At 43.1% G+C, this 15,400-nt stretch overlaps 1 protein-coding gene across 9 annotated transcripts in view; it reads left to right on the forward strand.

Annotated features, from left to right (window-relative positions):
* LOC138749030 (myocardin-related transcription factor A-like) overlaps positions 1-15,400 on the forward strand; it is a 158,484-nt gene that overhangs the window by 75,936 nt on the left and 67,148 nt on the right. For 6 of the 9 annotated variants that reach the window (XR_011348374.1, XM_069910060.1, XM_069910056.1 and 3 more), the window contains exon 4: positions 4,293-4,361. Coding sequence is in view for 8 of the 9 variants with exons in the window: in XM_069910060.1 (XP_069766161.1) it covers positions 4,293-4,361 (69 nt within the window). In the remaining variant the exon portion in view is untranslated. Of the gene's footprint in view, positions 1-4,187; positions 4,362-15,400 lie in introns of those variants that run through there. The other 3 variants (XM_069910053.1, XM_069910055.1, XM_069910058.1) reach the window with 2 other exon arrangements.

Below are 15,400 nucleotides of genomic sequence, written 5' to 3' on the forward strand. Positions count from 1 at the left end.
CACTGTAATTCCCCATATTCCACTGAAATACTGACACATCAGACTAGCTTCTCATTGTTAAATCTCAAAATGGATTCAATCATATTGTGATCTCTGGCCCCTAATGGTTCCTTTACCCTCAGCTTTCTAACACCTCTACATTACACACAGCACCCAATCCCCTAGAGGGCTCATCAACGAACCTGCTCCTAAAAAGCCTTCTAGTAGGCATTCTACTGTCTTTCCATTGAGACCCAGTTCCCACGTGATTTTCCCAGTCTGAATGCATGTTAAAATCGCCATTGACTGCCATAACATTGCCTTTCCGACAAGCCTTTTCAATTTGCTGTTGTAATTTGTGTTGCACATCCTGGCTATAGTTGTCAGGCCTGTTAATAACCTCTGGTTTCACCCATTTATTTGAATCCTGCACTCTGGGTGTCACCACCTTCCCAGGTGATCCCAGTTTATCCAGCTCCAGTTCCTTTACACAGACTTTCAGGGACTGGAATTGGCTGCACTTCCCGCAGGTGTAGTCGTCAGGGAAACCATCAGATTCCATGAATTCCCACATCCTACAAGAGGAGCGTTCACTGCCATATCTGCCATCACTCCTCCACTCTACTACAGACAAACGACCAGTCTCATCCTTACCTTCTTCTTTGGCCTCAGCCTCTTCTCGCCAAACCCTCGAGTCAAAGCCACAACTCCCATCTCCTACACTGGGCCACTCTCACACTCGCCACTCCACTTGTGCCTGCTTCACTTTTATTTGTTCCTGCCAATGAACCGTGATTGATTGATCTGCTAAAGTGCCGATCCCTGCGATCTCTCCTTTTTAATCTCTCCTCCTCAACCTGTGTGGAACTCTCCCCTCACAAATCGATTGATCAGCTCGTAATAGACAGACTTATTGCCTATGGATGCTGCATGACCTGCTGAGTTTTTTTTAAGCATCTTTGTGTATTGGTGATAGAAAGTTCCATGCCTGGATGAGTGGACTTCAACAACAAGACCTCATCTGCTCTCATAGCAGAGGTATTTATGTGGCATCTCAATGGTGGTGTACAATGGTGATGAGATGTTCTGATTTAATGAGCTGCCCATATATTCACTTGAAATGTAAAGCAGCAACATTTTCTTCAGGCCAAATTCCACACGCACCTCCTACATATTTCACTTCCCAGTAGCTCATCTCTTTGTGGTAGTTCCAGGTTTGTTTTAACTCTGCCCATCTTTATTCAGTGTTATGTTGTTATGCTTTTGTTTCTAAACTTAAAGATTTTTATTGTTGTTAGTCTTTTTAATCTGGGTAATTCTATTCTTGAACCTTGTCCTTTGTCAGTTTCTAGTGATTTTTGTGTGGGGACTAAGCTATACTTAATGCCATAAAGGGTAACTTCAGTTATTACATGACGGCTTCTTGCCTATACTCAAGACTTCAATTATCATTACACAGTCTTGTTTTAGAAACATTTTTATTACGGACTTGTGTAGTTCACGGAATTTGTATTTGATACGTTTGCATTAATGTATCATCTTATCACTCTGCTACCATCAGGGAAAAGGTACAGGAGCCTAAAGACAAGTACTCAGCAGCACAAGGACAGCTTCTTCCTGTCTGCCATCAGATTCCTGAATGATCAATCATCCACAGACACTGCCTCACTTTTCATGCATTATTTTTATTATCTTTAATAGTAATGTTGTAAGATGGTTACAATATGTACGTTTGCCCTGTGATGCTGCCACAAAACACCAAATTTCATGACACAATAATTCTGATTCTGAGCTGCTTGATTTTCTGAGGAGTTGCAAATAATTCAATGTGGCACAATGGTCAGCCATCAATCCCACTGCTGATCTTCTGATGGAAGGCAGTCCATTGATGATGAGGCTACCAGCCAGGCACTGCCAAACCGAGGCTGCCTGCAACCAACGCGTCTGTCCGAGGCCCTGTGCACTGCCACAAATTGGAGGAAAATGTTCCGTCTGGGTGCTCTCCAACCAGATTGCTTCGACTTCTCCAATTTCTGTAGGGCGCTCTCTCTCTCTCTTTCTCTTTCTCGCTCACGCGCTCTCTTTCTCTTGTGCGCTTCTCTCTCCCCATCCCTCTGTCTCCTTTCCTCCAACACTGCGCCATTTCCCTCTCCATTCAGAGAGCTTCCCCTTTCACGTCCACTCTTCTGTCCTCCCACCCATATGCACCCAGAATGTCTTCCCTCTTCCTTTATTAAAGAGCCTGCCTTTTTTTTTTGCCCATACATTGACGAAGGGCCCAGGTCTGAAACATTGGTTACCCTTTACTTCATGTAGATACTGTGTGACCTGCTGAATTTCCCCAGCACTTTCACGTATTGCCATTCATGACCTGCCTTTAGGGACATGGAGTTTGGATGTTTGACTTACATCTTTGAGCAAAATATGTCTCAAAGCTTTGGCTCTTCAACCCTTGTCGACCAGTGTCTTCCATTCTACCAGAACGCATTGATGCTCCAGACAGTCGAATGCTGCCTTGATATCAGGGACAGTCACTTCTGTTTCTCTTCAAGGATTTAGTTCTTTGCTAGGCTTAAACTGTGAGAAGGCCTGCAACTGTTAGTCCTGGCAAAATGCAAGTTAGATGTCATGTATGGTGGAAAGTGTGCTGACCGGCTGCATCACAGTCTGGTATGGGGACACCAAAACCCCTGCAAAAGGTAATGGACACAGCCCAGGACATCACAGGTAATACCCTCCCCACAATTGAGAACATCTACAGGAAACGCTGCTGTCAGAGAGCAGCAGCGATCATCAAGGATCCACCCCACCCATCACACGCTCTGTTCTCGCTGCTGCCATCAGGAAAGAGGCGTCAGTGTCATAAGACTCGCACCACCAGGTTCAGGAACAGCTGCTCCCCCTCCACCATCAGACTCCTCAACGACAAACTCAATGAGAGACTCATTTAAGGAATCGTACTTTTGCAATTTATTGATATTTTTTCCTATCTTGATTGCACAGTCAGTTGTTTACATTTATTTGTTAACATGTGTACGTTATGTACAGTTTTAGCATTGCCAATAAGTGGTAATTCTGTCTCATCTGCAGGAAAAAGGATCTCAGGGTTGTATGTGATGTCACAAACGTACTCTGACAATAAGTCTGCATTTGAACTGTGAGCAGCAAGTAAGAGCTATTGATGTCATTGACAGTAGATTGGGTAGGAATGGTCAGAATTAAATTTGGGTTTTGTGCTGTTAATGCTTTGGGTTTTGCTTGTTCAGGGATATTCTCACCATTGGACTCGTTACCACTGGCCTATATTTTTTTTAGGGTGGCTGGCCTATTTTTCTTTAGGGTAGCTAATCAGTCAAAGAGGGAAAAATAGTTTAATGACTATATAAAATGACCTGTATTTGTGTTCCTGCTTGGACTGCCTATCTCTTAGCAGGCATTGTCTTTAAACTGGTCCTGTGTGGGTGATGTGGTAGGTCAAACTTGGGATCAGATTCGAGGTTCTTTGGGATACCAGAAAGAATTGTTGAACTCCATCAAAGCATTTTGGGCCTGAGGGAATAATGGTGTTGTTACAGTTAACTGAACCCAATTCTGGTGACTGGGCTGCATGTGATTCAGGCACTGGAGATGGGTAGGGATGAGCTCACTCAATGAATTAGCTATTGCAGTTGGAGTATCTAAGCCTTTGAAGGAACAAAGAAGGAACAGTAGAAGCATGCAATCATATTTAGTTGAGTGCAACTTGCGATTTCAAATTCGAACATGGCCATTAATGAAATGGAGGAGTTGGGATGAAAACTGGGGCTGAAGTGGACTGGGCTTTCTAGGTCATGGAAGAAAATGAAATAATTGGTGATGTCGGTGGGATCTCAGGCCTATATTTGAACAGAATGAGGTTGCTTCATCTTTCCCAGCCATCCTCTGGATTGTGTAGAGGTTTGATGTTTGCACCTCTATCAGAATTTCAGGTCCTGCTCTGCTATAAAGTGCAGTACTATGCTAACTTTCAGAACTGTTTTGTGGTTTACATGGAAGCCACACTTTTTAAGTTGCAAAGCTTTGTACTGAAAAGTGCAGTGGGGAGAAAACTTACACACTTGACGCTTATTTATAACAAAGTTGTAAAATTTTACTGTAGCTCTTATCAAAGTGACAGGCAGTTTTGTTATTTCCTACACAGAAGCAGATGGGCGGAAACGCTTGATTTATTAGCACTTCTGCAAAAAGTAAAGTTCGGAATGGAGAACTTGCTCAAAGTGGCCCGTTGTAGCACTCGATTAGCCACGCTAATCATGCCTCTCCCTTTTCTCCAGCAGTACTGCAACTGAAGCTTCAGCAACGGCGCACACGGGAAGAGTTGGCCAGCCAGGGAATCATGCCCCGTAAGTACTAAATACTCAGTGTTCAGTCATAACAAGAGGTGGGACCTGTACATTCCATTTCAAATGAAGCTTATGGCACCATCTTGACACGGGATGTGTGCATTTGTAAAATGGTTGAATTTCTGATCGCTAACTGATAGGCGAGCATGCACATTGATCTTTTCTGAATTAACGCCTTTCACTTTCCTCAAGCATGTGCAGTTTGGCTTAAGATGTCTGTGGCAGTGTTGAGACAATATTGATACAAGCCAAGATGTATAAAATCAGAAGCTGAATTTAACAACAAGGTTTTTAATGATGAATCTGGCAATCAGCAGAAAACATGAACTCCTTTCCCCGGCCACAATTCCTCCCTCCCTCGCCCCACCTATTCCAAGACTGGCTTGTGGTAGATGTTGACTTGGTTCTTCCTCCTTTAGCTTGTCTAGTTAGAGAGTTACTTAGTTACTTTGAGTTGACGGCCATGTACTGGCAGAATGGTCTCCCCTCTTCCAGAATGTTTTGAGCATTATCCGATCTCAAGGCCAGTCATCCTTCCTGTGGCATTTAAGAATGCATCTCTGGTGTTGGGGATGCAAACATCGGTTGTTTTACCAGCAGTGTGACTAACAGATGGGAACTGGCATGTTGGTGCTAGTTGGAACATCTGCAAAATGCCTACCAGTGCAAGGTACAGGTAAGTATTTCAGATTTAACTTGCTGGGTTTTGGATGGGGGAGAAATAACTTGGTGGCATGCAGAAATTCAGATTTGCTGCCTCTTCGCGACAGTCGTGTTGAAACCAAGGTTGGAGATTCAAGGCCTTGGCCCTTTGTCAATTTCAATCCCATAAATTTAACATTTCAAAATAGTCCAGAAAAATCGCAAACTCCTGAGAAAGTAGAGACCCCCTGATGTGCTTTCTTCACTATGCACTGGCATGTTGGGCCCAGGAAAGAGGATCTTAATCTGTGACTCCCACTGATGCATTTTGACCGAATCGACCTAGCTGCTATCCATAGGCGCGTTTACCACTTTGAATGGTAGGTAGACCAAGCGTTGTATTAATGTACCATCATTTTTAAGGTACAGTCATGAAGTACCAATTCGGAGATATGGTACTTGTAGTGAAGTACTGTAAATGTACATAGGCCTCGCTTACCATACATAAGGAATGATGGTGCAATATACCCAGAGCTGATTTGGTCGTGGGCTAATATAAATTTTCGTCTCGCTGTGTTCCTACTCATGACCGTTTACCTCTGCAAATAGCAAGCAGACAAATTGTTCAGGCTTGCATAATGTAATGGTAGTTACGGCATTATGTGACCATTCAGGGATACAGTAATTATAGTGAAAATCCCTGATTTTCTGGCCAGACATAAAGGCAAACTTTTACACAAGAATGTATGGTAAACAATTTGTTGCTGTTAATGAGTCTGGCAGAAGAAACTCTTGGAGTTTTATTTCTGAAACCTGAAAATGGGTTGAAAATGAGTTGTCAAGTGAGTAACTGCAGTAGGCACTTAAGGAAGAAACACTCAGCAGGTGGGCAGCGGCTGTGGAAAGAAACCGTTAATGTTTCAGCTCCAAGACACTTCATCGAACAATGAAACCTTGACTAATTCCACAGGAGCTGCCTGGATGTTTCAAGTGATTTCTGACTCACAGCATCTACAGCTTTTTAAAATTTGCACTTTTAAAAAGAATTTGTGGATTAGTTGACTTGCAAAGTTGTGAAATCGATTAATTCCTCCCTTTTCTCTCTGTCCTAAGTAGTCTGATCTTGAGTGAAGCATCGATGCTTGAGCACTGATCAACCTAATGACCTCTGGGCAGGAAAGGGAGTTGTAGTGAGTCTCCAGCCAGCAGGTCCACGTGAAGCTGGGGTCTACCTGCCACAATTAAGTGAGCACAATTTCATGTTCTGTGGGAGAACAGCTGACCCCTGAGTGAAGGTATTGGGACCTCACTTGGAGCTTTAGGAGCCGTTTTGGGCTCCTCATTTAACAAAAGGATGTGCTGATGTTGGAAACGGTTTAGAGGAGGTTGATAAGGATGATTCACATGAGAAGCGTTTGAAAGCTCCGGCCTGAACCCTCGTTGGAATTTAGGAGAATGGGGGGGGGGGGGGGGGGTCTCATTGAAACATTTTGAACGTTGAGAGGTGTGGTCAGAGTAGATGGTAGATAGGTTGTTTCCCATGGTGGGAGAGAGCACAATTCAGGTTTCAAGGGTGTTTGCTTCGAACAGGATGCAGAGGAATTTCTTCGGCCAAGGGATGGTAAATCTGTGGAATTTGCTGCCACAGGTGTATTTAAGGCAGAGATGGACAGGTTCCTGATTAGCCAGAGCACAAGGTTCTGGGGAGAAGGGCGGGCAGTGGGACTGAGTGGGAGAATGGATCAGCTCATGATTGAATGGGGGGCTGAAAAGTCTATTCTTGCTCCTGTGTCTTGTGGTCCTTATGGTTCAAGAGCATGCAGTATGAAAATGAAGCTACTTTGTATGTATAGTGGTGCCTGATTGCTTGTGGACAAAGCAGAGTCCTGGAGCTGTGGTTATAGTAAAGTGCTTTTTTTTTTGGAAAAATTTACAGTGACAATGGTTATGGTCCCATTAAGGTATTTTTTAAAAATTCAAATAAAAATCCCTGAAATTCAGCAAATCGATGGGGAAAATTCATGTCATTGTAAATATCTAATGGTGGTTGATATTTTTAAAGTCAAAAAGGCATATTGGTGCATATCTTATTATTCCAGGAAAAAAAAACAACCCCACTGATTTAAGAGTTCTTCCCCGTCCACTTCAGCGCGCACTGAAACTTTGCTTTGGGAACTGGCAAGTTAGTAAAAGTCCAGTGCCAGTCAGAATGTAGCAACAGCCCGTGTCTAATTCCATCTCCCCTTCATCTGGCAGAGCCTCGCAGCACTCTGAGATAGTTTGGAGTGTTGTATGATGAAACCCATGATGCTAGAGAGAATGCACACTCAACAAATTTAAAATTAATTGGAAAATAGGGGGCAATCCTCGCTAGTCAATTAGATTATTTAAATGGCGAAAGATTGTGCAGAGTGACGTGGGAGTGCTCGAGCGTGAATCACTGAAGGTAGTTGTTTGCAGGTTCCAAGAGGTGATCAGGAAGGCAATTGGAATACTGGCCTTCATTGCTGTAGGGTTTGAATGTAAAAGTGGGGTTCTGCTGCAGCTTTGCACGGTATTTGTGGGGCCGCATCTGGAGTACTGCAAGCAGCTCTCCATTCCTGGCTTGAGAGGTGCTGAGGAGGCTCACTGAGTTGATTGTGAAGATGAAACAGTTGGCCTATGGTGTTGGCGGGGGCGTTAAGCTGCCTGGGGCTATGCTCGCTGGAATTTAGAGGAACAAGAGGGGATCCTACAGAAATGTAATAATGAAAGGTATAAATAAGATAAAGTAGGAAAGTTGTATCCACTGCCAGGTGAGACATGGCCTCAAGGTTTAAGGGATTAGATTTAAGGCAGATCAGGAACTGGCACTCAGAGTAGTGAATCTCTGGAACCATCTGCCCAAAGAAGCAGCAGAGACTGTATCGTTAAATATATTTAAGGCAAATCGATTCTTCTCAGTCAGGGAATTGAAGGTTGTGGGGAGAGGCAGGTAGGTGGAGCTGAGTCCACAGCCAGTTCAGCCACGATCGTGACAAGCAGGGCAGGCTGGATGGGCCAGATGGCTGACTCCTGCTCCTATTGCGTTCTTATCCTCTTGGAGTTGCTCTGACCTTCATGGCACAAGACAGCATTTTGCCTCGGCTTTTGCTGAGCACCCACTGTTTCCATTACAGGGTTGGCATGAAGTTTTGCAGACTGAGGATTCTTTCCCGAAGGTCTGTCGATCTCGACTTCATTGTTTCGACTGTGGCCAGACGAATGGTCATCCTTCTGATCTCGGAAAGATGGTCAGCAGCTACTTTTGGGCAGTATGGAGCTCCCCTACACTTTGCTGTGTGTGTTGCCTTTCACCCTCTATATTCAAGTGGCCTGCCAACTCTTGTGCACTGGGTCTGCAACTAATGATAGGGGGCTGGGATGATGCCTGGTGGGCAATTTCCCCAGTGAGTGATGGCGCTTTTGTAACAAGTGGGAACAAGGGGTATTGCTGAAACCTGTTATCATACTGAATGCAGAAGTATTTGGATTTCCTATGTCTGTCACAATACGTTCACTGGTATATAATAAGCACAACTTGAACTGTTTTCTTGTAAGGAAAGTTGTCCTTAGTTCAATTTTTGACCACAGAGCAGAAGATAACATGAAATAATCTTTCAGAATTTATTGTCACGAACAAATCATGAAATTCAGTGTTTTGCAGCAACATGATCGTTCAAACATTCATATTATAGCCATCTTACAGCATTCCTATAATTAAAAATAGTAGTGCACAAAAAGTCAGGCAGTGTCTGTGGTTCATTGATTATTCAGGAATCTGATGGCAGCGGGGAAGAGGATGACCGTGTGCCATTGAGTGCTTGTCTTTAGGCTCCTGTACCTTTTCCCTGATGGTAGCAGAGTGAAGAGGGCATGGCCTGGGTGGTGGGGAGGGGGGGTGGATTTGAGTCTTTGAGGATAGAGGCTGCTTTCTTGAGACACCGCCTATCTTGATTAAAGTTGCAAATACATGCCCTCAGGTTGTCATACAAAGTGGATTGAGCAACTGTCTGGATGGGGAAGTAGTTGAGCTCTTTCATTGCCAGCGAGATCGATAGAATCCTCATTTAGCTGATTCTATAGCCCCAGCAGAAGTTTCACAAACAACATACACATGAATGATGAGGCATATTCAAAGTTGCAAAATTTAGTTTGCCTTGCATTTAGAAGGTCTAATTGTGTTCAAGATGTTAGCATTCAGTGTAAATGTTTGCTCTGGTGTAGATACTCCTCAATTTACAAGAGGTTTTCATTCTTCGAAAATATTTAGAGCAAAATTTCATAAATCACAAGACAAACTGCATCGAGTATTTTGATACTGTGCACTGCCCTGGGCAGAGAGTTGCACTATTGTTTATGGCCAAGCAATTAGTGCATTTCTTCTTGATATACCCTGAAGAGACAATGGTGTTGCAAAAAAAATTATATATATGTATATAAATGAAGTACTCAATGAAAGGATCTTGAATTTCAAAATTCATCTAGTACTCTTCAGTACAAGTAGTCCTCAACTTCCGACCATAATTGGGACCAAAGGATTGGTCATAACTCACCTTAACGAGGTATTAAAGCAATTTTTCAAAAAAAAACTTTCAACAAATGAAGAATCTCAGCATATGTAGTTTTTAAAAAAATGTCAGTCATGTGTGTGGGTGGATGTAACTCACATAGGTCATAAGTTGAGGGACTACCTGTAGTGAAATTGAGAACTGGAAAAGGATTTTGGAAGTTTAAAGTGTAAAATTCTCACCAGAAGGCTGTGAATGCCGTGTTGAGATACAAGCTGCCATAGTTAAATCAAATTTGGAACAGTCTATTAAGCTAAAAGGTTTCTGTATTCTCTGAAGTATTTCATTATTGCAATGTGGGGAGCGACAGGTAAATCCCTTGAGCATCTCTGGCCTCCAGTTCATGAAAAATAGCAAAGAAAGTTTGTCTTTGAATCCAGTCTCATAATATGGTAACCCATAGCTAACCCTATCAAAGTTTCCTTCACTTTAAGGGGTGGTACAGTTAGCACTTTGCTGTTACAGTGACAGCGATCAGGACCAGGGTTCGAATCCCATGTTGTCTGTAAGGATTTTGTCCATTCTTCCTTTGTCTACGTGGGTTTCCTCTGGGGGCTCTGTTTTCCTCCAACCCTTAAACGTACAGGGGATTGTAGGTCATTTGGGTGTAATTAGATGGCAAAGGCTTGTGGGCCGAAAAGGCTGTTACCATGGTATGTGTGAATTTTAAAAATTTTTAAAAATAAATACCTTGTGTAAGGGGGGGGAAGAAGGAAAAACACTGTTGTCGAGGTCACACTTGATTCATGCCAAATAATGGGAAATAAACTTGATCATGGAGCTACCATGGGAACTTAGCACGTTGAAGACTGATTCCAGTTTAATCTACAGAGTAATGTATTTTTTCTGGATCAAAGTAAACCTGTCTCTTAAAAGTTGAAGGCTAGTGGTACTAAAGCAGGAGGGGAACAAATTAAAAAAAAACCTTTTTGATCAATTCAAAGTAGTGTCATTGTGGATTGGTTGCAACAGAACAATTTGTGTCTCCAAGAAAATTAATGTGACCGGAATAATTGATAAAGTTCAAATCGAGGATACTTTTGAATGGGGCCATGTTAGCATTCTGAATTTAATTTAACTTTTTATTTAGGATACAGTAGGATAACAGGCCCTTCCGGCACATGAGTCTGCTCCGCTCAAATACACCCATGTGACCAATTAATCCTGTTCGTTTTGAATGGTGGGAGGAAACCGAGACATGGAGAACGTATAAACTTTTTACAGGCAGCGGCAGAATCAAACCCCAGTCCCTGGCGCTAACCGTGATGTCACTTACAAGGGCTGCACATTGTCATTTTCCCTCCCTTTTGGGGGAGAAAGCTAAATCCTGCTATGTTTTGCAGTGTTTGTGACTTTATACTCAGCTTTCGAGGGATATCCCATTGCCTCCTGGGATTCAAGGTTAATGTCCGCGCACCTAACAGCTCAGAAAGATTATGGAAGCATTAACGTGAGGTGGGGGGGGGAGGGCGGGGAGAAATTTAAAAAAAAAAAGTTGAATCAGTGTGTTTTTCATAGAAACCTGAGAGTCAATACCCTGACAAGGCTTTGGAATACGAGCAGTCCAGCTCTGAAAGTGGGCTCTGGAGGTTGAAGCAGGTGGATTTCATTGGTGGGATGGATACTTTTGAAGCTGTAGCTTGAGCTTCATCTTTTCCGTGGAGGGGGCTGCGGCATTGATAATGTCACTCCCTTCATCTGACCTTCGGCCCACTTGTCCTATGTTTGTAACATCATATTTCCAGTGGTAAAAGATGACATGTCTATTTGGTTATTTTTATACTTCCTCTAACATCTGTAACTGGATTAACATGTTCCAGAGTTTATTGGGATTATTTTTCATGTCGTTGCATGGAATCAGCCGTCCTTATACTCAAGAATGTAAATCAGAATTTATAGTCATGAACATGTGGCAAAATTTGTTGTTTTCCAGTAGCATCACCAGTGTTACTATAAATTACATTTCAAAATAAATAGTGTAAATTCAGAAATCTGATGACGGAAGGGAAGAAGTTGTCCTTGTGCTGCTCAGTGTTTGTCTTCAGTACTCCTTTCTGATGGTAGTGGTGTGAAGAAGGGTATGGCCTGGGTAGTGAAGTCCTTGAAAGAGACACCTGCTTATAAATCAAAATCTTTTCACTTTTTAATGGGATCTGCCTCCGGTGCGTTCAAACATTTGGCCTAATGCAGTTTGGTCCTTCAGCTGTAGCATTTTATTGAGGACCACTCACTCTGGAGAGTGAGGATGGGCTGTCATGTGGAGGCTTGTGTCCTATTTCTAGTTGGTTGTACTCGTTGATGGTTTCCCTTATCTGATGGGTACTTTGTGCAGTTTCCTGTAGGCTTGAACAAATACCTCAGTTACAACAGCCTATGTCAGGAAGGGAACTTGACAGTAATGAGATCAGATCAAAGTTTACAATTCCATTGTGGCATGAAGATGTTTATTCTGCTGCTCATCTGGTCAGGAATGCCCCTTCTAGTGGAAATGAATTAATGATTGGGAAGCTGCATTTCTTCTGAGTGACACTTGTAACTAGGCTAGATTGTAAATTTCACCTTTGCTGCCAAAAAAAAACATCATGCACCACTTCCATTTCAGTGATGTCCCCTGTGGGCAGCCTGCCTCTCTCCCCACTGGAGCCCATGGTTTCCCACCACACAGTCATTTCAGACCACTTTCTCTGCAGCAGTGTTTGTCCCTCACGTATGGAGAAAAGTGTAGTAGCATCTATATTTAGATTTGAACCATTACGTGTTTTGAGCAGGGAGCTTGCATTTCATCAAATGAGACATGCTCTTAAGCAGGAGAGTGAACACCTAAAATAGCCATTGTAAGATCGTAAAACAGAAGCCGTCCAAAATGTCGCCTGGGGCGAGCAGCAACGCATAGAGGGCTGAGGGGAGATGAAGTTCATCCAGATCAGGTTTAAGAGCCGGATATGTCCAATATCAGAATTGGAAATATTTGTATTTAGGAATCGGAAGGGGGGTAGAATGAGAATTGTTTTGTGTTAACTCTAAGATCCTAACCTCTGAATTTCCTAATTATGCACCTTTTCTCGACAATTCTCTCTTTTATCTTGATGGTTACATCATTGCAGAATACAAGAGTACTATTTGTTTGAAAAGAAAGGACCTTGACAAAAAGTAGACTTGTCAATCACTATCTTTCATGATGTAATTGATTCAAGTTTCAGATCAAGTGAGAGTTCAATTTGCTTTTACTTTTGCATAGAATTTATTGTATGTTGAATCATATGATTAAATTGCATGGAAACACAGTCCATCAATAAGTATTTCCATGAATTTCTGCTACACATGATACAAGTTCTCCTAGGCTGATATTTCACCATGGAAATCGTGATGGCTGCATCGATTTGTTATTGGCTTTGTATGGACTGGAATCCCTGGTAGTGTGATTGTTGTATGAAATTACCAATTTCAGGTAGGCTAATGGCTTATCTCAGGGGATGGGAAAATAGTTAAAATTAATGTTTGCTGGTCGTTCAACTGTCCCGTTCTGATACGGGTAGAAAGGCTAGTGATGTGAAATTGTTGAATTTGTTTTGTCCTGAGGGCTCAGTTGGAAGATAAGATGTGTTACTCCTACTTGTATCTCATTGGAAGAGGCTTGAAAGCAAATGGTAAAAAGTCACAATGAGATGGGGAATTACAGCAAGAGACGGCGATAGCTCAAGGCCACCCATGTGGGCGCAATGTCAAAGATACCCATTCTGTGAAGATATTAGTAATCAAGGAGAAAGGCAGTTGTTGGAAATGGCTCAGCCTAGTCAAAGTAGTGATTGTGGCAACTGGAAACCTGATGACTGCAAAAGAGGAAAGAAATTTCTCATCTCCTTGAGACCATGACCTTTGGTTTGGGCAGAGATCTTCATGTCTCCAACCATTGAGTCTTAGAATTTTGTACATTTTAATGACATCCCTGCTACCCCAGTATCCGTCTCTGAGCCTTTGCAGAAGTAAAACATGAAAGTCTGCAGACAATGGGTTGAAGTCAAAACACGATGCTGGAGAAACTCAGCAGGTGAAACAGATAAATGTACATAACCAATGTTTCGGGGTTGAGCCCTTCATAGAGGTGTGAGCAAAATGCTCTTAGGGGCTGATGCTTCTATCTTGCACCTTTGTATTCTCTGGCAATTATGTTCATGGGTAGGGAGACGATAAATGTACACCGTTCCAGGTATGGTCTCACCAAGGATCTGTGAAGTTTTAGCTGACTTGATTCTCTACCTAGAAACTCCTTATGAAATAAACAACTGATGCACTTGCATGTTTTATTTTGGTGATTGTTGTACAAAGATTGCCAATCTATCAACATTTAACTAACACTCTGCCTTTATTTTCCCACCACGATGGCTGCCCACATGTATCCAGGTTGTAATACACCTGCCATGTATTTATTTACCTACTCCTTTATCCAAACCACCTGCACTATCCACACTTCTCAATCCCACCAACCTAGCTTCTACTCATCGGCAGATTTAGAAATCACAGCCATACAGCTGGGCCCTGAGCGCTGATTCCTGTTATACTACCTGATATTCCAAAAGACCAGCTTACTCATGTTTCCTGCCTACCGATCTTCACACTGTGCCAATATATTCCCCCGAATCCTGTGCTTTAACATTGCCTGCTCACCTCCTATTCTAGATTCTTTTCTCATGTAGTTATACCAAATAGTTAAATAAAAGGGAATTGCCTTGTGCCTGCCATACAGCAAGTTGGTGTTACCTGGCACCCCTTACAGTAAATTCTTTTTTTAAATCGTGCGTTTACGGAAATTGAATTTGTAGCAGTTTTTGTGCCTGTAATGCACATAATCCTGCTGCAAAACAACAAATTTCATGACACATGTTCAAGAAATTCAGATTCTAGAAAAAGAAAGCTTGTTCAGAGTCTGAGTGCCCGTGGATTTGCCTCCAGCGCTCCTGCAGCCTATGCAGCTGCACAAACTCCTGTTTAAACCCTCGGCAGCTGAGGTCCAGATCCAAACCTCCGACACAATGAGGAAGCCGTCAGTGCTGAAGTCCCTTCTTGCCATCGGTGCCCTCTCAAATCCTGGCTCCAATACCGATTTCCCATGAGCCAGTCTCCAACGACTCATGTGGGTACCCTGACCATGTTGCCCACAGCCTGTGAGGGTTGTTCAGCCGCTGAGGCCCTCGCTGGTCCGTTGCCATGGTCACTGTCCTGTAGGGTCGTCATCTCTGTTTCTCCTTCTCAGTGGGGTTGGGGGGAGGGTGTTTGCCCCATTTCTGGTGCCCTGTGCCGGTCCACACCTCCACCAGTGCCTGCAACCCTTCATGGCTTCTGCCAAGCACAGGAGCTGCCATCTTGGGCACAGACCTCCGTGGTTGAACGATTTTAATTAAAACACTGTTGGCTTCTTTAACAAGCCTGTAAGGAACTACTGGTGTTCGGACCAGGTTGAACCCTTCAGAACAGATTGTTACTCCTTTTACACAGAAATCCCATTTAATTGGCGTGTAAATAATCTGTGTTTAAAGCCGGGTCGGTTGTTCACACTGAACTAAGAGAAACCAGGTCAGTGCAACCTTTTATGTAGCCACCCAGCATTCTGGAGCGAAAGGAGGTGGGACCTGTAGCATTATAGCGATGGCATCCTGTTTGATGGATAATGTTTGTGCTGGGCAGTGACTTTGTCGCAACTTCATTGCTGCCATTTCAAGAATGTCATCAATGTGTCACAGCCATCGACCATCCTGGACCCAGACAACGACTCTGATACCACCCACCTTGGCGGGTAGTACACAAGTTGAA

Source organism: Narcine bancroftii, chromosome 13, assembly GCF_036971445.1.
Source record: "Narcine bancroftii isolate sNarBan1 chromosome 13, sNarBan1.hap1, whole genome shotgun sequence".
Classification (NCBI taxonomy): domain Eukaryota; kingdom Metazoa; phylum Chordata; class Chondrichthyes; order Torpediniformes; family Narcinidae; genus Narcine; species Narcine bancroftii.